At 34.2% G+C, this 25,082-nt stretch overlaps 2 protein-coding genes across 6 annotated transcripts in view; both read left to right on the top strand.

Moving 5' to 3' along the window:
- Nucleotides 1-14,394, top strand: part of LOC125655662 (ankyrin-1-like) — a 44,634-nt gene extending 30,240 nt beyond the window's left edge. For 2 of the 4 annotated variants that reach the window (XM_056143407.1, XM_048886038.2), the window contains exons 5-12: nt 983-1,049; nt 1,290-1,474; nt 2,259-2,483; nt 4,397-4,978; nt 5,075-5,172; nt 5,550-6,740; nt 10,153-10,177; nt 11,326-14,394. In XM_056143407.1, the coding sequence (XP_055999382.1) occupies nt 983-1,049; nt 1,290-1,474; nt 2,259-2,483; nt 4,397-4,978; nt 5,075-5,172; nt 5,550-6,740; nt 10,153-10,177; nt 11,326-12,602 (3,650 nt within the window). In that variant the 3' untranslated portion in view covers nt 12,603-14,394. The remainder of the gene's footprint in view (nt 1-982; nt 1,050-1,289; nt 1,475-2,258; nt 2,484-4,396; nt 4,979-5,074; nt 5,173-5,549; nt 6,741-10,152; nt 10,178-11,325) is intronic. The other 2 variants (XM_048886039.2, XM_048886040.2) reach the window with 2 other exon arrangements.
- A 9,126-nt stretch (nt 14,395-23,520) lies between these two features.
- The window catches only part of LOC125653692 (uncharacterized), a 29,793-nt gene continuing 28,231 nt past the window's right edge, over nt 23,521-25,082 (top strand). For both annotated transcript variants that reach the window (XM_056143403.1, XM_056143404.1), the window contains exon 1: nt 23,521-24,472. The gene's annotated coding sequence lies outside the window, so the exon portion shown is untranslated. The remainder of the gene's footprint in view (nt 24,473-25,082) is intronic.

Genomic DNA, 25,082 nt, shown 5'->3' with positions numbered 1-25,082 from the left:
CGGATCCAGGAATTATGGTTACGGGGGGCACCACTTTATGAGGCAGTGGGTCCAGGGGGCTAAGCCCCCGGAAGCTCCTGGATTTTACAGATTTTATGGGGCTTGAAATATTTCTCCTATTAAGTCATTTGTACTATTTTCTATCATTTTAATAAGGTGAAATTAATAAAATGACCCAAATTTTAAGGGGTTTTTTTGTTGTTTTTTTTTTGGAAAAAATTAGGTTCTCCCAATAAAGTAATTCAAGAAATTAAAGGATTTTATCATTTATTTCTCCGGGAGTGGAAGAAATTATTGCATCTTTTATCGTTTAGTACATTTTCCGAAACATGATACCACGATTGACCTTATATTTGAAAAAAAATTTAGGGGGGGGGGGGGCGCCGACTGCGCCCCCTCTAAATCCGCCACTGATAATTAAGTTTATTATTTCATAATATAGGTCCTCGGTAAATCACAGCCGTCTTTTTAAAAGCACAATATATCATCATTATGAAGAAGGCTTATATAGACAATGCCTGCTGATACACCATAAAATATTGTTTGAATTAATTTTAGTGGCCGATAATAAATACCTAGTCTGGCTCCCGTCTCCAGTCACTCGCTTTTCAATTTTGAAGTATAAAAACAGTGCATTTGACGAAGATAGATTCCACTCCAAGGAACATTTTGAATTTAATTCAGTATTTAAACCTATTGTAAGCAGTACTTTGTAAACCGAACTTGGATGATTTCATGCAAAATATTTAACAAATAAATTGTACAGATATAATTTCATATACAATATACTGTTTTAAAAGGTGTACGAATCTACTATCTACTGTCTATAACCGTAGTATATTTCACTGACTATCTACTGTCTATAACAATATTTTCTTAGAGAATTACAGATCTGAAACTTAATTGCTTTGATAGTTTTAAAACTGCTTCTTCAACAATTGCAAAGGTTTACAAAAATTGTAAGAAAGACATTTGTTTTCAGATCCCGCTTGTTTGACTATCAATACTGCCTTTCATTGTTTTGTGGCTGAGAGAGATTGTCCGAAGGGGTACGTATCATATATATATATATATATATATATATATATATATATATATATATATATATATATTATTATTATTAGTATTATTATTATAGTATAATATATATATATATATATATATATATATATATATATATATATATATTAAAAGAAATAGAATAAACAGTACACAAAGTTAAAAATTTAACGCAAGCTGGTATATATATATACCACCTCAGGGATCCTAACTATAATTCTCTATTGCAGACTACCAATTACGACAGAAACTGTTACGGAGAAAAATGTCAATGTTACAACAAAGATACACAAGAAAGTAAATGATTTCAACGTTGCGATAATCATCGTCACAGCGTCATTAATTTCCTGCATTGCTCTCGTCGTTCTGATCCTCCTCTTGTATCTTAAACGAAAAAAGAAGAAAGGATTTAAAAGTTTGTACATCTTCATTCAACGGACTGGTTAATGTTTTATTGTTTGTTTGTCTTACGTCCAGTCAAGACGTTTTCACTCACATTGAGACATCACCAGTTGTAGGTGAAGTACCACAAATTTAGACACATGCTTACGGCGCAGGATTAATAGCAATGCTGGTTCTTTAACGTGCCAGCGCCTGCCTTGACACGAAACCTCCGTGTCATATCCGACGATTCGTGATTCTCACTTCTAAATGTCGTGCGTTTAGTGAAGGGGCAATCACTACCTATCTTTTACGTATTAGGTTTAACGCGGCCATGGCACAAGCGGGGCTCAAACTCATGACTTACCACTTACAAAGCGAACGCTCTATCCACTGAACTACCTCGACCGTGTTTAATGTTTTATAGATCATTGAGTCAAATGTTGTCTGACGCGTTTGATAACGATTGTTAGGCCGTTCGTAGCACAATGATTTCGATTTCGGATAATTGCCGGTGAAGGGCTGCAAAAGTTAGGCCTATGCTCGGCGCTTACGGTATTTGAGTAGGGAGGGATGTTTATCGTGCCACACCTGCTGTGAAACAGGACCTTGGTTTTTCTGTCTCACCCAAAGGACCTTCCATTTAGGTTTTATTTTTTTTTTCGAAAGAGATAATGCAATATATTTTAACAAATATGATTGTCTGTTGAAACATAGATGAATTGAAAATGCTGAACATTTTTGATTCTCGTAGATATTAGATACACAAATTAGAATATATACTAGCCATAGTTTGGATTTTTGTGGAAATATTGTAGGAAGAACAGTAATAGATAAAGCTGATCTAAGGCGTTATCTAAGCAAGGAGTATGTGACGGTTTACCATGCTAGATGCATCATACTTGGCTGTGGTGGAGCAGGAAAATCAACTCTTTTATCGAGACTTCAAGACAAACCATATAAAGAGATTAAGAACATAGAAAGAACGCAGGGGATAGATGTCCATGTTAATATCTTCGAAGTGCTGGAGGAGACTATACAACGTAAGTATGATTATTAATTACCTTCTGTTTTGATATGGAATGAGGATTGATGTATCTAAAATCCTTGAGGATTTATATATCATAGAAATAAAGAAATTGCACAATCACTTCATGCTCCATGGGAATGTACACTGAACAAGTGTACCAATTGAATAAAAAGGTTACATGTAGATGCGGAAGTAATGATATCGAAACCTACATTCAATTATTCTTCCGATTTCTGGAATATTAAGGAGACTCCATGTTAGAAATAGAACCATGATTTTCTTTAATACATACTGATTTCCTTTTTGAAACATCCTCACAACGTTGGGGATTTACACTCTCATTTGTAAGAGCAACATATGGAAATTGACATTAAAAGTGAAGACAAGGAAGAGTATTCAATTTCATAATTTCTATAAAGAATACAAAATTAAGACGAGAATAAACACGGACCCCTGGACACACCAGAAATGCGACCAGTTGCCTAGGAGAAGTACACATCTCCTATTGACCATTACCACCCACCGTTATTCCTATATCTTGATGAGGTAAACAGAGTAATCCATGATGAAAATTAATATATAGAGAACGGCCTTACAATTTGAACTTTCAATCATGCAAGAATGTTACATTTAGAGAGGTAAATATGACCAATATTTTTAGTCGCAATATTATTTCTTGATAACTTTTCAAAAAATTAGTATAGAACATATTTTGAGTAAGAGGAATGTAATTTGTAAATTTTAAGACTTGCACATCAGGGTCATAAGAGGGAGGGGAAAAATTACCAAAATTTGACTAATTTTCAGAATTCGTTCCTAGGTTCGCACATCTAAAAGGGCATCTGAATGCATAATTATACAAGGCTATAATGACTCTATCAAAAAACTACATATGTAGGAAGCTCGGGGATTCGTCTGCCAAACTTTCTTTGAACCCAGGGCAAGGGTTCAAACCCTAGATCAATACATAATTAATCATGTATTATTGAATATTCACTGTTGAAAATCTCCTTTTCTTTTGCTTGAATTGGATGTAAACTTAATGGATATTTAGATAGACCATGAAGTCCGCCAAAAGTTTAAATGCCATGATCCCTGGAGCAGAGACTGAAGTCTTAGTGTGGGACCAGAACAGTAATACTGTAAATCTTTAAGGTTAATCCTTATATTAATTTTAACTAATAACTTAATGTATGTTTAAATAGAAAATAAAGAGCCTTTTTACACATTGTAATGCATTTAGGGCATGAGATGAGGCTCAAGATAGGAAGGGGGATTTATAATGATCAGTGGTTGTATTTGTTTTCATAACATTGAATAGAAACTAAATATATGTACATATTTGTGGAAACATATTGGTCTAATGGTGGATGATATATGTTTCATTCCCATAATCATGCCGTCTTTACATACTGATTTTTACTACTGATTAGTCTACTAATGTGATTTTATAGGCATTGGATCCCACTAATGATGTGTCAAGGGGTCAATATTTGGTCTTCTATTAATTTTGTATTCTTTGTAGGATATACGGAATTGATTAATATGTTGTAGCATTTTGCAGATGTACTTTACAGGTAGTCAAATTACATGTACATGTATATCATTTCTTTCATTGATTTGTATCCAGTGCCCTTCATTGTGGTAATATATGTGGATTTTGCACATCTAATGTTTTGGTCGAATTTCGTGTTGGGATAAATCATATTAAAAGGGTCCAGTAAGAACTAAGTGGAGAACGACAGTGGATAAGACAATGCAGCACGTCATTGAGTAAAACCAACTACCTTCAGAAAATTGATATCATATCATTTTCCCTCGCACTCTGAGGAAGAATAATTTATCTCATTGTTCGTTCACCTTCACCTTTTATCAACAATGCAAGAACACCAAACTTTATTGAATGTAGATGTGATCTAATTACAGGTGCCTCTCATAAAAGGAAAGAAACACCTGAAATGCCAAACATTGTATTTTCTGAGAAAGACGTTACAGGGCATGTGGAGGACGATATATGCCGTTATCAACGCACGAGAAATACCGCAGACGATGAAATAAATGATAGTGAAGAAAACACGACCCTTATGAGAAGTATCGACAATTGCAGGGACGCAGAAGCATCATTTAGAAGAAAGAAAGATGATAATTCAGTTGTACATTCCATGGATCAACGTCAAGAGAGTACAACTGTTGATATACAAGATAACGAAGCTGGGACTGGTGGAAATGTTAAAAAGAATGAACACGTTGACACGAAAGAGGAAGACAAAGAGAACGTGGTGAAAGAAATCGTCGATGCTATTACACATCTTGTAAAAGAAAAACCAGGGAAACCGCGAATTACATTTCTGGATTTTGCTGGACAAGGCGATTACTACGCATTTCACCAAATCTATTTGAGCCCTAAAACATTTTACATCTTAGTTGTGGATATGTCAAAAAACTTTGATGATAAAAATGAATTGGATGAAAGATCTGGAAGCAGATTTACATCATGGAAATATAAAGGTTATTGAAATGTGTGTGCTATTTCATGTTTAAATTTACAGGTGGTCTTTACAGAATAAGTACCGGTATATGAATATATTTAACGGTTTCTTACAGATTACTACAAGTTCTGGTTGAAATCTATCGACAGCTTTAGTGACACCCGAACCCCAGTTATTGTAGTAGGAACCCATGCGGAAGGAAAAACACCAAAGGTAAATTATGCACTACGTAATTAGGTTTCTGGGCTTACGTATAGAACATAGAACATAACTGAGGATTTCGTTCATTTTCTTTAAAACAAATATATTCAGAAAATCGACCACAAACGAACGAATGTTCCAAACTTAAGAAGCAGTTATTTGGGTTGGTCAAAGGTGTATCATTTTACCACCATCTTTAATCACACACTTGGTTTGCATGTACTTTTAAGCAACAGGCTTCTTACCATTTGTAAGTTTGGAAACATTTTGCTTTTAAATTTGATGTGTATGTAAAGCATTTAAATCAGAATTACAGAATATACAGATATATAGAAATAAAATAGAGGAAATTCACGTAATAAAAAGTCATTCCTTATGATATGTTGTAGGAATGCAAAAAATTCTTTAAAGATTTTTACGACATATTTAACGGTAGAGAAGATCTTCAACGACACTTACACTCAGACAGACGATTCAGCATCAAATTTCCTGCTAAGGGATCACAATTAGAGAACTTAAGTGAAATAAAAACATGCATTTCAAAACTTGTCCAAGGTCTTCCATACTGGGGAGAGACCATGCGATCATCATGGGCAATATTTGAGCAAATCATACAAAGAGAAAAAACATCGAAGAGAAGAAAAATTATTTCACTTGCAGAACTACTAGAGTGGAATCTGGCCTTGGAAGAGGAGTTTAGAATAGAGGAAGAAGAAATTACAACTATGTTGTTATTTTTGCATAGAGTCGGTGCTCTTTTGTTCATTGATGAGGGTATCTTACGAAACACTATTATTCTTGATGTGCAGTGGTTTGTGGAAGCGTTTGAATGCATTATTACTTATTCTGTGAGTATGGCTGAACCAACCGATCAAACAACCAAACGCTTTCATGAAACTGGGGAATTAAAAGATACGGAACTTGACGCAATATGGAGAGCAGACCCAGGGCATGACTTTATCAACAATAAAGACAAACTTATCACTTTTATGGAGCAACTGGGATTGCTTGCAGTTTGCGATTCTGACAGCCCGTCTACTGCAGAAAATGGAACTTGGTACTATTTTCCAAGCATGAACCGACGTACATTTGACCGAGAAGGAATCAAAAAGCACAAAAGTTCTTCCATTTTGTGCTTTCAGTTTGATGCAAAAGGACAACTTCCTATTTTCCTCTTTTATCATCTGGTTTTGAAATGCTTCAAACTGCCAGGCTGGTCAATATTAACAGAAGGGGACCAAAGATGTATATACGACAGAGTCGCATGTTTTTGTTTTCAGAAGCACATCGTTGTTATATGCATGTGCAAATTTGAAATTCAGGTCCAAGTATTCGTTCCAACTGACACCATCGATCCTACCACCCTTAAAAAAGTTCAAATGTCACTTGAAGATAAGATTCAAGAAGTAAAAGAATTTACGAAGCATACCTACTTGGTTGGTTATAAATGCCAAAATGGTGTTCTGAATGACGAAAACGACAACTCATTTATCGAACAGAAATCATTTCCTGTTGATGGAGTTTTGTGCGAGAAGTGTAGCGTTGGCGAAAAACACTACGTCGACAACAGCATCTGTTGGGTATTTTTCTTATATATTTTTTATCTGATGATAAAGTTTTAATTTTTCAATATGCAAGAACCTATAGTTATGATATCTGTACATGTACATTGCATATCAATGTATCCGATCCACATTGTAATAATGTTATGTCATTAATGAAACTGGAGATCTCTAAAAGTTTGATATAATTTTGAAGAACGATATAATGTAAAATATTTTCACTAATAATTTTCTGATTTAAATGCAACTGATTAAGCATTTTAACATTAAAACATGACCGATTGGATTGATTAATTATATATTGTTTAACGTCCCTCTTAATAATTTTTCACTCATATGGAGACGTCACCATTGCCGATGAAGCGCTGCAAAATTTAGGCGTATGGTCGTCGCTTACAGCCTTTGAGTAGGGAGGGAGCTTTACCGTGCCACTCCTGCTATAGTCTGGTCCGATTTACATAAAAATACCTCTAACGGCAAATAATTATTATTTGGTCCAGCATGGATTTTTAAACGAATTCAAGTATGCAGATTTTGAAAAAAATATGCTGACTTCCATGAAAATGGCCATAGGAAAGTCAAAAATACAAATCTTTATAAATGCCGTTCAAACGATAAAAAGGAAGCCTGAATAAGCATATATTTGATACATTAATGGAACTAGCAACTATAAATGGAGCACTTAGTTTATAAAATTAAGCTGTTTCCTCCACAAATTCGAATTTTCTCTGTTTTACATATAATTTCTACATTCTTCTTTGTTCGAGATATTGCATTTGCAAAGGTCCTTACACTGTAGAGAAGCTATAAAATACAGACAAGCCTCTGGAATCGGATGTAAGGTCATAAGTATAGGTACCAAACAACCATAAACTACCACCCCATTTCAGTTGGACAAGATAATACGGCCTGTATCCATATCAATGGCTGGTTTTGTGTTTTCTCTATATGCATGTGCAAGGCATCACTAGTCGGAGGCATAATATCGGGACTTTTTGATTTTCCAAATAATGCGTTCCGAACTGTATCAGTTGACACTGATTCTTGGTTATTCAACTTACAGACGAACTTTTCACACTTTCACTTTTTGATTAGTTAATTTTCCATCTAAAAGTGGTGAAAATCAACGAGATAAACACTACCCCACCTAGCTTAGATCGTATCGGAAAAACCATTTGAGCATTGAACGTAAATATTTTGAATATAAATTCCAGAACTCCTGTCTTTCCAATTTAATAAATTCCGAGAAATGGACACTAAGTCCAAATATGACCACCAAAACAGTACATTTGGATTGTCTATGTCCTCTCTGAAATTTAAAACATATTCCTTGAACATCGGAATTTGTAACTGCTTTAAACTAGATAGATATGAGAATGATCACTGTTCGTTATCTTCACCTATCATAGACCCTATGTCTGTCTGCTCATTCATGATAACATTCAATATTTGTGAATGATGTACATCCTTGATATCTACGAATGACAAGAAGCTGGGAAGTAAAATTTTCCAGAGAGCTTGGTCAATGGGTTTTGGGGCTCTCATGCCACTGCTATAATGTTTTCCTCCTAGAAGATCTTGGGCAGCAACAGGCCCGAGTAATTCACATTCCATCCATAGTTCATACTGACCCAAACCAACCATATGATATCCTATACATTCCATAACGTTCATAGCAATGTGCAAGCCACCTATTCGTGGCACACGTCTCTCTCTCTCTCTCTCTCTCTCTCTCTCTCTCTCTCTCTCTCTCTCTCTGTGTGTGTGTGTGTGTGTGTACTCTAGAAGTGATCATTTTAATTCCATTAACTTGAAGTACAGAGCTTGATCAACTGTTCATACAGTATGCCGCTGACCAAGACGGTCAGATATGTGTATGCATTTCTGGACAACCGTGTTAAGCGCATCTGTTCCATGAGCAGGTACTTGCACGATTAGCATGTAACCAACGATAGTGATATCTGGGTTTATGCTACTAACTGACTGATTAAAAGGAGACCAAGTTATTGGAACATCTTATTTGTTTCTTTTCAAATGAAACACCTGTTCTTTTGCAAACACATTACAGGATGATTGGTCTCCTATATCAGGAGCTGTAGAAACACCTAGAGTAACAGGTTTTGGATATACTGGCTGTAATTTCCCTTCCGTAATTGTGGTTTCTACGATCCGGTCCATCTGCGAAGATACCTGTAAAGTATCATTTGTAGGTGGAAATATATATTTTAGGTCAATGTCATTTCTCAACCCACGTAGCCAAGAAGCAATTTGCGTTGCATGAATGTCAAGTCACTAATGTCTATATTATCAGCAGTGAAATATGTGAAATCATTAGGTTTTAGATTTAATGGTAGAAAATGACCATTCCCTCATCGATGACTTCGTTCTGCTAGACCTGTGTCGATTCGCAGCACATCCTTATAACAGCAAATTCGGTTAACTGAACATTAATTAGTCGTTTGCGCTGTTTATATCAAACGATTGGTTGGTTCATTTGTTGCATGTTGTTTATCGTCCATCTCGAGAATAGAATATTTTCTTCATATGGAGAAGTCACCATTGCGGGTGAAGGGCCGCAAAATTTGGGCCTATGCTTGCCACTGACATATAATGCCCATATTATTAATACAATATTGATAATACAATAATTTAAAACACGCTTAAACCTACTTATCCTACTTTAAATGATTACTCTAACAGACATAGATGTAAGCAATGAAATAACTTTCTATGATAAAGTTACAGATATTGCAGAACAAATTGCATCACCCGCTTATGCGTTATGTATTGTTTCTGCAACAGCTGCAAACCTAATTCCTATACAAACAACCAGAGAAAGCATTTTATTGTTGAAATAAATCATCACTTTATTCATTTCATAACGCAAACAGTACTTTGTACTTTTTAAAATGACTCGGAATAAAACAGCATAAGGAATTGGTGAAATTCAGGACCGCCAATTTGAATCGCCATTTTGACCCAATTAACGCCATCTTCAAAAGGACCAGCAATTTTTTTGTCGGATTCGGCGTGCCCTAATTATGTTGAAAATCTACTTTGTACCAAATGATGATTATTTGCCGTTTAAAATAGTTCTAACCTTTTTTGAAAATCAGGACCAGGCTTCTATGACACGAGGTTTCAGTTTTTGCGGTCTCATTCGAAGGACCGCCCCATTTAGTCGCCTCTTACGACAAACAAGGAGTACTGAGGACCTATTCTAACTCGGATCCCCACGGATATGACCATTTGGAATAGCGAATTCTTCTTAGTTGAAACGAAATCAATTAAAAAAAAAAACATGGTCTAAAGATGGAATAAGTTACTAGAAATAATATTGTATGAAAAATTCAGTTTTTGACATTTTAGAAAATTATCCATGAATATGCTGTTATTATATACTAACATTTACATGTTTTAAATTTTCAAGATCAAGCAAGAAGCTGAAAATTCAGGTATGTGATATTCAAAGTTTAAAGTTGTAAATAACATATACATTGTACTGTATTCATTACATCTACTGTCTAGAATATGAAAACGTTCCTTTTGATTGTTTTCGGGAAGATTTAGATGTAGAGAATCTTTTTTTTTTAAAGTGAAAATAACTAACAGTGATCAATTTCACAACACCTATAAGGAATACAAAATTAAGAGGTCGTCAAACACGGACCGCTAGACAAACCTGAGGTGGGATCAGGTGCCTAAGAGGAGTTAGTATCCCCCTTTTTACCGCTCACACCCGCCGTGAGTCCTACAATTTGATCAGGTAAAAGGTGTAGTCCGTAGTCACAATGAGTATGTAAACAACGGCATAACATTTGGTATGAAACACGTTACACAGCCTCTGACCCACTGATAGGTTGTATTTGTAAATTAGATCGTTACAACAACCATAAAATTTGCGAAATGTTAACTGTAAACACTGATTTTGACTACGGATGATTCCGTTTACCTGATCAAGATATAGGACTCACAGCAGGTGTAACCGGTCGACAGGGGATGTTCACTCCTCCTAGGCACCTGATCCCACCTCTGGTATATCCAGTGGTCTGTGTTTGCTCAACTCTCAATTTTGTATTGCTTATTGGATTTATGACATACAATAAAATATTCAAATATGAAGGAGATATGGAGGAATCTGCTGTGTCTTTTATTGCTAATGTAAAACTTTTACGGTACCAATTTTGATGCACCAGATGCGCATTTCGACAAATAATGTCTCTCCAGTGATGCTCAAGCCGAAATTTTGGAAATCCGAAATAACAATAAACTTGTAAGAGCTAAAAGGCAAAACAGAGTGCCAAAGACTGGAGCCAAATTCGTCTTAGGATCAGAGCTATGCATGAGGGAGATAATCCTTAATTTTGAAATGAATTTCTAAATCTTATAACAGTAATTTCATATACATCCGTATTTTCAAGATAGTAACGAAGTACTTAGCTACCTGGCTGTAGATACTCTCGGGGACTAACAGTCCACCAGCAGAGGCCTCGACCCAGGGGTCGTAATGTAAAACTTATACGGTACCAATTTTAATGCACCAGATGCACATTTCGACAAATGTATCATTATTTCATTAATTCGTCGCTGTATTGCTTTTCAGACACTACACGGACTTTCATAGCAAATAAAGAAGTAACAGATGAAGGATCAACGTCGTGGAGAGACATTTTGGACGCTTGCTTAGATGGAAATACTGAAAGCTTTTTCTTTCACCTGCAGAATGCATTTGATGATCGAAAACATTTATTAAAGAAAGTAGATAGAGATGGATGGAATGCACTGCATTTTGCGGCGAAAGGTGGAAATCTAAAAATTTTTGAAGCTCTGCTATCGAAAGATCTAAATATTTTTCAAAAGACAAATGATGGGATGACAATTTTACATATTGCTGCACAAAATGCCCAGTACAACATTTGCCAAAATGTTTTAGAAAATTCTAATTTTAAACCAGTTTTAAAAGAAACATCGTCACAAGGCAAAAATGCTTGCCATTATGCTGCAGAAGGTGGATGCATCAAAGTTCTCAAATTGTTAGCGGCAAATGGTATCGATGTGACAGCGACAACGAATGATAAGCAAAATATCTTCCATATTGCTTGTATTTATGATAAATTGGACATGTGCCAATATATTGCCAGTAACCATGATAGTCTCATTCGTAGAGAATGTAATGAGAAATGGAATGCAACATTATTCGCTGCCAAAGTAGGGAGCACAAACATTTTGAAATTTCTTCACATGAGGGGGTTTAGTTTTGTACATAAGTCAGAGAGCGACCGAAATGTGTTACACATCGCTTGCGACAATGGGCATTTAGATTCTTGTAAATATATCACGGAGGTTTGTCCAGCTTTGCTTAATGACGTTGATCACAAAGGAAGACATGCTGGACACTTTGCTGCAAGGAACGGGAATATCGAAATAATGAAATATCTTGTGTCACAAAACGCAGAGGTGACCAAAAACACTAACACGGGAATGAACATTCTACATATGGCCTGTTTACATGAGCACATAGGCATGTGCAAATATCTTTTGGAAAATTTTACGGATCTGAATCTCAAGAAGACTGAAAGGGGATGGACAACTGTGCATTTCCTCGCTGGAAAGGGCAAAAATAAAGGGAATGAAATCGAACTATTTGGCATGATCACAAAAGATAATGTAGAAATCAATGCGCTCACCAAAAAAGGAAATTCGGTTCTTACTCTTGCGATAAAACACAACCTCCATGAGTTTTGTGAATTCCTCTTTCAAAATCACCCCCACCTTCTGGAAATTCCAAACGCAATTCACCCATTGAGTATAGAAATAAAAGACGGAAAAATGGCTTCAATGGTTGCAAAATATATGAAAGAGCGGACATCAGCGGATTAATATATAGTGTATACACATTATGTGTATTGTCTCTTTCAGAATGTTATGTTGATTTACGTCTTATTCGAGAAGATAAGGAACATAGATTTTACATGATGCAAAACTGATACGGTACCAATTTTAATGCACCAGATGCGCATTTCGACAAATAATGTCTCTTCAGTGATGCTCAACCGAAATGTTTGAAATCCGTTTGAAATGATGTACATTAACCATGTGTAGGAAAGATATATTGCAACAGTGTATTTGTGGGTTCTCCCCTCTAATTTGCAATACACGGAATATCATATAAAAGTCATATAAAACCTGTAGACATATGCTGTGTGTGCGTGTGTGTATTTCATTATTATTATTATTTTAATACGCCCTGAAACTGGTGTTTATTCTTATCTAGCATATTTATGGTATCTTGTGTTTTCATGTTTTATATGTACAATCAGGATAGGTACAGCTTTTAATATTTTATTTATTTTCTATGTATTATGTGTATAACATTCTGTTGTAAGGTATATATGCATTGTAAAGCACCTTTGAGCGTACATTATGTATGAAAAGGGTGTTATAAAAATATGGTATTATTATTATTATTATTGTTTTAGATTGTTTCATATGTTATTAGGGTAATCATATCATTACATGAGGCGCTATATATCAATAATGATAATAATGCATTTTAATCTGACGCTATGAATATTTTATTCACATGTATGTGTACATCGATTTTATATTATCTGTTCTTTCACATTTGTAGAGCGCTTTAGAGAACTAATGTTGATAGGGCGCTATAGAAATCTTTTAATTACAATTACAATGTTACGATCGTCGTTATGTTCATCAACATACTGGTTACATTTAGTGCTAGCGCGGGAAGCTTCAGACATAATAGGTTATTAATGAAGACCACTAGATCAGGTTTCTTCAATAGGTTTTAAAACATAGTCCTTGGGGATAGTTTGTTGTGTTTTGTCATTGTAATGGCAAAGTATCATTCCAAGCAAACAATTGAAAATGGAGGCTGTTCCACACAACCACGATTAAATAATCTACTTCCAGCAGCCAGCTAATTCTGATATCACTCCTTTCTGTTATGATATCGAGCTATTGAGTTTAGAGATAAAAATAATGTTTTAAGTTCAACGTTTAATTTTCAACATTTCGATACTATTGGAAGTAAGTCTTGAACCTGGTAATATCTTACTTTCATGCCTGTTGAAGGATATCCATTAAACAAATAATAGGATGTATTTGCCACAAAAATAAGGTGATACAGTTTCCAAATTATCGGACACTGTCACCTTTGTTTATTTGTTTTAAAGTTTGATCCCAACCTAAGCACTGTCAATGAATAATTTAATTGCTAAGTCATTGTGTATATTAGAACATTTTGACCCAATGTTTTCAAAATAAATTTCAAAACTTCCTCGTGTCTCTATTTCATGGAATGATTCACCAGATTATTTTGAAAACTGTACAACTTTAACTGGCTATAAATCTGATTATTTAAGACAATATTTTGACTGCAAAAACGATTTGTAGTATTATTTTTTCCCATTTTTGCTTATTTTTATTTTATTTGTGCGATTGCGTTTTTTAATTATGTTACTGTTTAATGATGTATCTATTACTTGTCATTCTGTGTATTACTGTTTTCTGTAAACAATATCTGTTAGTTAATAGTTTATGAAAGGATCACAATGTAAACCAGTTCATGTAACTAATTGTGCAATCCTTTATAGATAATAGATACTGCTGTTATTATCATTAGTATCATTAATAAAACAATAGTTCATGTGTCAAGCGTTTGATTGACGAAATTAAACTCTCAGGCGAAGGAAGAACATTAACAAAACGCTTTAAAAAAGGTTTAAAGTAATTTACTTTCAAACCACATATATATATACTTGAATTACTTCCAATATTGTAAATAAACATTATATTACTTGACCGAGTTATATTCTATTTATCGGTAGTCCGACTTTGTTATAGTCCGACTCTGTTATGGTCCGATTTTATCGTAGTCCGACTTTGTTTTGGTCCGACTTATCTGACAGCAGTTATAGAGCCATTCAACCAAGGACATCTAAGTACGATAGCAACAACAGTCAGAACAAAAGGTACCTCACATGTAAATTACTGTAAATGTATTACATTTGGCTGTGTATTCTATTTAGCGCCTTTGGCGGAACGCAGCTTCCGCTAAATCAAGTACATCGCTAAATGCCATCCGTAAATCTAGATGTTTAAAGTAATTCAGGAATTCGCTAAATCAAATCTACGCTAACTTGTTGAAAAAACGATTTCCGCCAAATATGGTACACGCTAAATATAATGCGTTTACAGTAACCAGAACAGACAAGTTATCCATCATCTCAATTCAAATTCAAATCTCAATTAATTATCATTAAAGACGTCAGGAACTCTTAGATTCACAACTGAATTTGTATGAGTATGATACATACTGTTAACTATTAACCTGAAGCCAGGTTAATGGTCAATGCATGTCCTCTATTTAGAAGAAATACCATTCCATACCATTCCTTTCTTTCTTTTTCAATACAAGATGGATATCATATCGAATTTGAAGGTGGCTGTAATATGTTGATAGATTCTAGAGTTTTGAACCAAGAATTCATCGACATATCACAGCCACCTTCAAATTGCGATATGATATCCATTTCGTATTGAAAAACAAATAAAGGAATGATATTTCTACTAAATTGAGGAAATGATCGACTGCCTATGATCAGACGGATACAATAACTAGACGTGTTACTATTTCCCAAACATCCATTCATTCACCAATTCGCCATTTATTCACCAAATTTCGCCATTTTAGTAAGAGTTAGGGTTAAATCGTTGAATCATTTTACAGACACTCACAGTGCATACTGTAAAAATATCTTTTTATTTCTACCGTTTCTTAACGAGCCAGGTAAGCTGAATCATTATGCAATTTAAATCAATTAAACAGGCTCGTTTCCCACGCCAGTCCTCCATACGTCTCAGTAAATACATACAGTATATTTTCAAACCTATTCATCCATAAACAAGAAATTTATAGAACGTTTAAGAATTGATCAATCAATATTCAGCATATATTCAGTGATTTTTAACAACGCCAGTAAGTGTATTCCCAATATGTACCTGTATCACAACTTATCAGACTATTTCATTAAGAAACATCTGTTATAAGATTATACGTAGTATGTAGTCAAATTCAACGCACGTGCATGTGCTTGGTTGTGAGTAAGTTGACCATATCAATATGTTACAAGTCTTGATATAGAACTACAAGATATTGATTGATTGATTTATTGTTTTAGGTCCCGTCGAAAAATTTTCACTGATATTGAGACGTCACCAGTTGCAGGTGAAGTAACACAAATTTAGACCTATACTTAGCGCTCACGGTTGTAGCAGTGAGGATTCTTTATCGTTCCAACGCCTGCCGCAACCTCCGTCATTAAGGTCATCCGAAAGACCCGTGATTTTCATTTCTAAATGCCGAGCGTTTGACAACGAACCAATCACTTCCTATTTTAACGTCTTATGTTTGACGTGGATATATTGCGCAAGCGGGGCTCGAAGTCACGACTCCCCCAGGAGAGGAAGCGAAGCAAACTGCGACCAGTAGAACTACAAGATAAACGAAAGAAATTGAAGGTACATATGACTTGGAGAATACCAGGAGTTGGGCACATGGGGTTTATATAGGATATATATCTCCAGGGGTATGAGGTTAATTATGTCGTCATAAAATGGTTAATTAATTCCATCTATTTTAATTATAGTAATTCTAATTAGTTTATGAATATAAGTTTTAATAATTCACATATCATAAGGACCCGTCATCGAGTTTCATTGTATATTTGTAGTATATAATTAAGGTATTCAATGTATAATGACGATATTTCATATCTAATAAATGGATGGTGGAATATTTTTAATCATGGTATCATTTTGAAGGGTTCATCAAATAAAAATAATCCACCATAGGAATTTTCAAAATTTTGTTTACTGTTTGATTTATTTCACCTACAATTTAACATTGAAGTATATGGGAAAAGCATGTTTTATTACAATACTTTAAAAACAAATTATATTTTCATACTAATCTCTTGGTAGAAAGTTACATACACTTTCTTTTTATGAAAATATGAAATAAAATTAATCATTGACCATATACATTTTTAGAAAATTAGTTTTTTCTTATTTTTACAAAGGGTAGACAACTCTTCCAAAAAGTCTTAAGTGCAAAAAGGTCAGCTTCTAATCATTTAACAGTCATGTGAATTTCATCTGCTTCACTTTTAACATTATTTAACAATAAACTTTTATGTTGATCTAAATCCTTCAAAATTGTTCATTATCCTTTCATTATACAAGGAATACCTTAAGAACAAATTCTTCAATTGCTTTAATATGATTCAGGTCGAATTATCAAATATTGTTAAATATCCAGAATGGGCAAACTTGATCTTGTGCATATAAGAACTGTTTAAGATCCTCGCATTGAAAGATCAAGATGGCGCTCGATAGGTAGGAGGTCGTTTTTCGTGAGCACAAAGTTTGGAAATTTACGACTAAATAGTGAATATTATGGCAGTGTACTTCTAAGTAAGTGAGAAACAAACATTCTAACATCTAAAAGGAGTCTTTACATCGAGAAAAACTTGCAACCGTACTTTGAATACAGGATTATTCCAATTTCTGTGATTCGTGAGTACTATTTACGATTTACTACAGTGTAGTAGAGTGCCTTAAAAAAAATTTGTTGAGCGTCTCCTTTGTCGAACTTTTAAATTCAGGTGCGTTATTATGGCAAATACCAGAAAAGGATCGGAGAAAAATAAAACATTGTCCGAGAAAAGTGATGATACTGCTGGATCAAGTGATCAAACGTTGGCAGCCATTAGGTCTGACTTACGGGAAATTAAAGAAAACTTACAAAAAACAGTGAAAACATGTGATCTTGAATCCATGGTAACAAATATTGTAACAGGTCTCCTTAAAAGTTATGAGAAAGAGGCAGAAACACGTGAAACACAGTTAAAACAAAAAATAGACAGGCTTACAACGGACGTTGATAAACTAACGATGGAAAACGAAACCCTACGGGAAAAAATTTGTGAGGCAAATACAAATAACAGGGATCTACAAAAAGAAATGAATGAAGTCCGTGATTTAGCGACATTTTCCACAGTGAAATCGAATTACAATGAACAGTACAGTCGAAAAAATAACATCAAAATATATGTCATCCCAGAAACAAAAGGAGAAAACATCGTAGAGGTAGTAAAATCTACATTGAAAAAGAAGGGTGTGTGGAAGTTGACTATCGAGACATTGAGGCGGTGCACCGCATTCCAGGATCCAGACCAAACGCACCAAGACCCATCCTAATGAAGATGAGAAACAACGACAAAAAGGCGAACATAATGCGATGCAGATCTGCTGTGAAGGACTCGCCGGGTAATGTTCGTCTTGGGGACGACGTCACCAAGGAGAACAGAGAATTGATTGTTCGCCTTATAGACCATGAGAGCATAACATCTGCTTGGTACTTTAATGGCTCTGTTTATGGTAACGTAAAAGGAAAGCGAGTGAAGTTCGATATACTCGATGACATTGACTTCAAAGTGAAAAAAATCCGGGAATAAAAATTCCATCCGCTATCGATTTAGACTTTAGTGTTGATTTATTGTACTTCCGGTGTCATAACGAAAAATGATTTTGGACATCTGCCATCCAAACAAAGTGACTCTCACGTCTCACAGCTTGATTTTTCAGTTAGATTTTGTTTTATTGACAACTGATAATCTTAATTTAACTGTATTATACATATATGTATTTCTACTTCTTTCTCTTTTCTATCTCTATCCCCATTTCTCTGTCAACAAACTTCAACATGGTTCCATGGGTTCCAGTGGGTATCACTTTAGTCTCAGTAAGTTTATTTATTTATTTTTTTCCCTTTTGTAATCTGAATGGTTAGAATTATTTCAGTAAATTGCCAAGGTTTAGGTGATATTGCGAAACGCAAGGACGTATTTAACTACCTAAGAGCTTTAGAGTGTAATATTTATTGTTTGCAAGATACACATTTTTCACATGATACTGAAGGTGAAATAAGGAACTTGTGGGGATACCAGTGCTTCTTCAGTTCATATTCTACAAACTCCAGGGGAATTGCAATTCTAATCAATAATAATTTTGACTTTAAACCTCTGATAGAAAAAGGTGACATTGATGGAAATTATTTTATACTTAAAACATGTATAGAAGATCATGAAGTATTAATTTGTACTATTTATGGTCCTAATAATGATACACCACTATTTTTTGAAAATATACAAAATCACATTGATGATATGCAATGCAGTAATATTATTTGGTGTGGTGATTTTAATCTGGTTCTAAACCCAGACTTGGATTATTATAACTACAAATATATTAATAATTCAAAAGCAAGAGATAAAGTTTTAGAAATTATGGAAAGTAATTCTTACATAGACCCATTTAGACAGCTACATGAAAATATTCGTAGATACTCATGGAGAAGAAAAACTCCATTGAAACAAAGTAGGTTAGATTTCTTTTTAATATCCGAGACTCTTTTGTCTGGGCTAGAAATGTGTACTATAGAACCTAGTTATAGGTCAGATCACTCAATGATATCCTTGAAGATATCTTTTAATGACTTTAAGAAAGGTAGAGGGTTATGGAAGTTTAATAACTCTTTACTCTATGATGAAAATTATTTAGATTGTATCAAAGATATTATTATAAAGGTAAAGAAACAGTATGCAATCCCTGTATACAATTTTGATAACATACATGATATATCTGATGCAGACATTTCCTTCTCTATTAACGATCAACTTTTTTTAGAAACATTACTTTTAGAAATAAGAGGTAAAACTATCTCTTATGCATCATATATCAAAAAGAAGAAAGAAAGAGAGGAAAAAGAATTAAAAGAAAATATCAAATTACTAGAAGAAAATGTTTGTGACAGCAATATCAATGAACTGTGTAGTGAAAAGCAAGAATTAGAAAACATTAGAAAATATAAGTTGCATGGTATTTATGCAAGAAGTAGAGCTAGATGGATTGAAGAAGGAGAAAAACCATCACATTATTTTTGTACGTTAGAATCTAGAAATTTCACTAGCAAAATCATACCAAGATTAGAGTGTAATGATGGGACAGTAATTTATAAACAATCAGAAATATTAAGGGAAACAAAAACATTCTATGAACAATTATACAAGAAAAGCAATTTAAACACAATAGACTTTCACAATGATCTTGGTATTGAAGATGTTCCAAAACTTTCAAATAAAGAATCTGAATCACTAGAAGGTAACATTACTATTGAGGAAGCCTCCAATACCCTTTACAAAATGAAATCAAACAAATCCCCAGGATCTGATGGTTTTTCTGCGGAATTCTTCAAAATGTTTTGGAAGTATATTGGTCTTTTTGTGGTTAGGTCTATTAATTATGGGTACAAAAATAACTGTCTTTCTATTACACAAAGACATGGTATTATTACATTGTTACCAAAAGGTGACAAGCCGAAACAATATTTGAAGAATTGGAGACCAATTACTTTGTTGAATACTGTGTATAAAATTGCATCGGGCTGTATTGCGAATAGAATAAAAAGATACTTAGACAAAATAATTAATCAAGATCAAACAGGTTTCATCCCCAACAGATATATTGGAGAAAACACAAGGCTTATTTATGATATAATGCACTATACTGAAGAAGAAAATATACCTGGATTATTACTACTTATCGATTTTGAAAAAGCCTTTGATACTCTTTCATGGACATTTATACAAAAAGCGCTAAAACTGTTTAATTTTGGCCCTTCAATTAGGAATTGGGTATCCATTTTTAATACAGACATTACATCTGCAATCAATCAAGGTGGTAATCTCTCTGATAGAATCATTATTCAGAGAGGTTGCAGACAAGGGGATCCATTATCACCATACATATTTTTGATATGTGCGGAAATATTAGCAATCCAAATTAGAATGAATAAGAATATCAAAGGCATTACTGTAAATAATGTAGAAAAAAAGATCTCACAATTAGCTGATGATACCTCACTTATCCTTGATGGCAGTGAAGAATCTCTCGCAGAAACTTTTAAAACTTTAGATTATTTTTCAGAAATATCTGGACTACATATCAATTATGAAAAAACTCATGTAATATGGTTAGGTTCCAAAAAATATAGTAATGAAACTTTCCTGCCAAATTACAGGCTTAGGTGGGGTACCACCAGATTTACTTTGTTAGGAATACATTTTGACATGGAATTAGATAAGATACCACAATTAAACTATGAACCAAAATTAGTGCAGATCAAATCTATAATCAAACAATGGAAGAAAAGGTTTTTAACTCCCATAGGGAAAATTACAGTTATTAAGACATTGGTTTTGCCATTATTAAACCATATTTTAATGTCAATCCCAAATCCTTCTGAACTCTACCTTAAGGAATTAGAAAAGATATTTTTCTTGTTTATATGGAATAATAAAATACATAGGGTCAAAAAGGAGGTCATTGTTAAAAAATATGAAGATGGGGGTTTAAGAATGGTAAACCTAATGACATTCATAGCATCTATGAAGTTGTTTTGGATAAGATATCTCATATTTTCAAATAGAGGGATGGAACATTTTATTCCAAAGTTGGACTTAAGCAAATTAGTGAACTGTGGAATTGAATACATTACAATATTCTTGAAAACATTGAAAAATAAATTTTGGATAGATGTATTTAAATCATGGCTTACATTGCATAACCTTAGTAAAGAGTCTGATGTTGCTGCCGATGCACCTCTATTTTATAACCCAAATATTCATATTGGTGGAAAACCATTTTATAATAAACAAATGTTTGACAGCGACATCAGACAACTTAATGATATAATCAGTGAAGATGGTTCATTTCTTGGTTTTGAATCATTTTGCAATACTTATCCAAATACAAAGATTAATTTTTTAGAATATAATAGCATTATTCATGCTGTTAAGGCTTGGGTGAAAAATTGTGGATGTGACAAAACTATCAAAAAGCTCACAAATCCATTGATTATGTCAAATATATATACAGTGTTGAAATGCAACAAATCAAAACTTTTTTATGAAATTATAAATCAAAATACCTCAATCACATCAGGCAAAACAAAATGGAGTGAGCTTTTGGAAGTTGACACTAAAGAATGGAAAATAATTCATAAAATACCCTTCAGAGTGACAAAAGATAGCAAAATACAATGGTTTCAATACAGAATTATAAACCGAATCTTAGCTACAAACTCTTTTTTATTCAAAATCAAAAAAATTGACTCAAAGTACTGCAATCATTGTCATTCTGAAGAGGAAACAATAGAACATATTCTGTGGGAATGTGATTTTTTACAATTATTCCTAGCAGAATTTGAGCTTTTTTTAGAAGATAAGACTGATTTACAGATAGCTATTACAAAAAAATCTTTCATTCTTGGTTTTATTGAAAATAATAGTCTGATACAAAACACTATTGTCTTATGGCTTAAATACTATGTGTACACAGCAAGATGCACTGAGAAGTCCTTGAGTGTGCGTGCTGCAATTTCACAAATGAATTTTTTTTTATGAAACTCAAAAATTTATTTCGTATAAAAATGGTAAAAAGGAAAAGTTTGATGCCCAATGGAATCGATGGAACCTTCTGTTTTCTTAACTTCTCTCTCTTCCTCTTCTTCTTTCTTTCTCAAACCACACATACCTTCAGCTCATATGCTTTGTTTTTTTCCCCTTCTTCTCTGGATATAATATTATTGTATATCTGATATACCGGTATGTGTACAAAAATAAAAAATTATAAAAAAAAAAAAAAGATCCTCGCATGTATTTTTCAGAACATCGCTTGTATGCAATATGGACATTAAGCTTTGCATATCAATCATAGTTTGTATCATATACTCCATGAAAAACACAGAACAGGATAATAGAAAAAAACCATACATTTATTGTCCCCGTTACAATACATCGGCTAAAAGGATGGCACCAGTTTCCATATAAAGATCGTGGTATTCTCCTAAACTGGAAATCTGAAACATTTTCTAAATCGATTGGGCATAGTTATAATCAGTTTCCGATATGGCTCGATTGTCAACACTACTGTAAAAAGCGGATTTTCTAGGTAGACACGATTAATTGTCCATGCATTCGTATTGACAAATGCCTTAACGCATGAGCCCCCCCCCCCCCCCCCACAATAAAACCAGGTCACGATGTAGCACTGTAAAATTGAGTGTGCTTAAACTTCTCCAAATCTTCTTTTGAAAGGTTATTTTAAAAGTTTTTTCTTTTAATGAGATTGACAAAAAAAGAGTAGAGTCTATCAAATTTGATTCTCCCCATTCAAAGCGAAATGTGCTGTTCTTTGTTTTGAGGGATGCTGTTCAATTGTTTGTTCTTCATTTTTTTCCATGGCTTGCATAATCAATGAGAATCATATCCCATATCCTCTCAGATAATGCAAAAAATACTAGAATTCACTCCCTTTGTTTCAGATAAGGTTGCAAGCATTGTGAGCAACCCCTCGAAATTTTCCCAGCACATGACAGTGGTCATGCACTCGGTCTCATACAAGAACCTTTAATCAGATGTGACAATTGGCAGTATTTTGACAGTCATTTTGCATTGTCATTCGTATAAGTTTGGAGTTTCTGAGAATATTGACCAACCTTTCTTCTACTTGAACCATATGCTGCACAAACGTTTCAATAACGTTATTTCTATGATACGTCACATGATCTTCGGTGAGAGTGTCATTAGCCCCCCCCCCCCACTTTGTATGTAAACCCTGATGTAATGTGTTTGGCTAATTTTGTCGTACTGGATGTTTAAGTACCACGTTGGCATATTGACATTTTTTGCAATACATTCAAAATCTGTAGAAACAGTAAAACTGACTTTTTGTCGCGTGGAAAGGTCTAAATAATTTCGACCCCCCCCCCCAACATTTCTGTTCTTCAAGTTCCATGTACTTTCCATTACGTTCTGTTTTTAAAGCAGTTTTGTTTTTGTAATACCTTGTAAACAAAAGCAACATTAAAAATACTGGTTGCGATCGTTGTTTTGAACTGCTTAAAATCTAGCAAAGTTTTTGATCCAGCAGTGGTGTGACCGCTGTTTATTGAATATAACCAGGATATATACGTGACGCTGTAGTCACTGCTTTGTCAATGGAATGGGATAAACTGTTCTTTTTTCATAGCCAAAACATTGATAGATATGTCATTCTGGTTTTAAACTTTTCGATGTCTGTTATCTGTGCGGGAACATGTATTCCTGTAAAGTCCAGTCTATCAGCATATGAAACAGTTTTCGAAATTCTCTATGGGCATTTTGTTCCTGGGCGCAATGCAACCAATACAGCTCGTTGAAAACAGCTGTGGTCACTATTCTGTCCATTAACGACTGCATACTTAGCCCTGAACTGAAATAGCAAGGGAATAAAGATTGAGCCTTTCAAAGATCGGAAGTTTGTGACATTAAGCTTTAATTCCACCTTTGGTATATACAGGGGTCCTTGTTTGCCCAACTCTCTGTATTGTATTGCTTAAAGTATTTATGAGATTGATCACTGTTCGTTATCTTCTCCTTTCGCTAAGAGTCCAGTTGTTTCCTTTTCTTTGGTATTCCAAGAATGAAGTCATATTTTTCTTGTTGTTTTCTTTTAGGGTATGTTCTAGATCTTCAATCTTCAAGGCCAAGCTGCACTTTCCATGGAAATGAGGTTCCATTGTTTCAGTTGCATCTTTCGTTTTCGTGGTAAAAGGAACCTGCATGGTTAAGTACCATTTTATGTTTCGTCGTTTTTGCAAGGCAACTCTTAAGGTTGTAATTGGATGGAAGGCACTTTAATTGATAAAACTTTGTTTTATCTCCTGTGGAAAAATGTTGCACATTGAGATTAAAATTTCTGTTAATCTCTTTTTCTTCTGTTTTACACTTCACTGCTTCATCATTTTTTTTTTTACATCATCCAATCTGATTGTTCTCGAAGGGTCTTTTGGGGGGCGGGGGAGATTTAGAAAATTTGGATTGTATCATCTTCATGTGTAGAATTTGGATGCTGATTTTTTCAGACGTTGAAGGTAATTATACCTTTACTTGAATTGGAGGTTGCATATGTTGCACTCGTGTTTCGAAACTTTACATGTAGTCCTTCAATGATGTAATATGCTGGGGTATGAGTAAATTGTTTTTCACATACGTTGCAAAACACCGATTTCGTGTCACTGAATACGTTGTGTTTCTCAATATTTGAAATATTTTGCCATCGGTATCCCTGTCACCCGATAATGACGGGAATGTGGTACTCTGACGCTCTTCTGTACATGGTGAGCTAGTAAATCTGTCCTATATATGTACGCCGTGCTCATATGCAGCAATGTCT

The sequence above is a fragment of the Ostrea edulis genome, chromosome 7 (assembly GCF_947568905.1).
Source record: "Ostrea edulis chromosome 7, xbOstEdul1.1, whole genome shotgun sequence".
Classification (NCBI taxonomy): Eukaryota; Metazoa; Mollusca; class Bivalvia; order Ostreida; family Ostreidae; genus Ostrea; species Ostrea edulis.
Note: the sequence above shows the minus strand (reverse complement) of the source record. Positions and strands in the feature narration are given on the sequence as shown.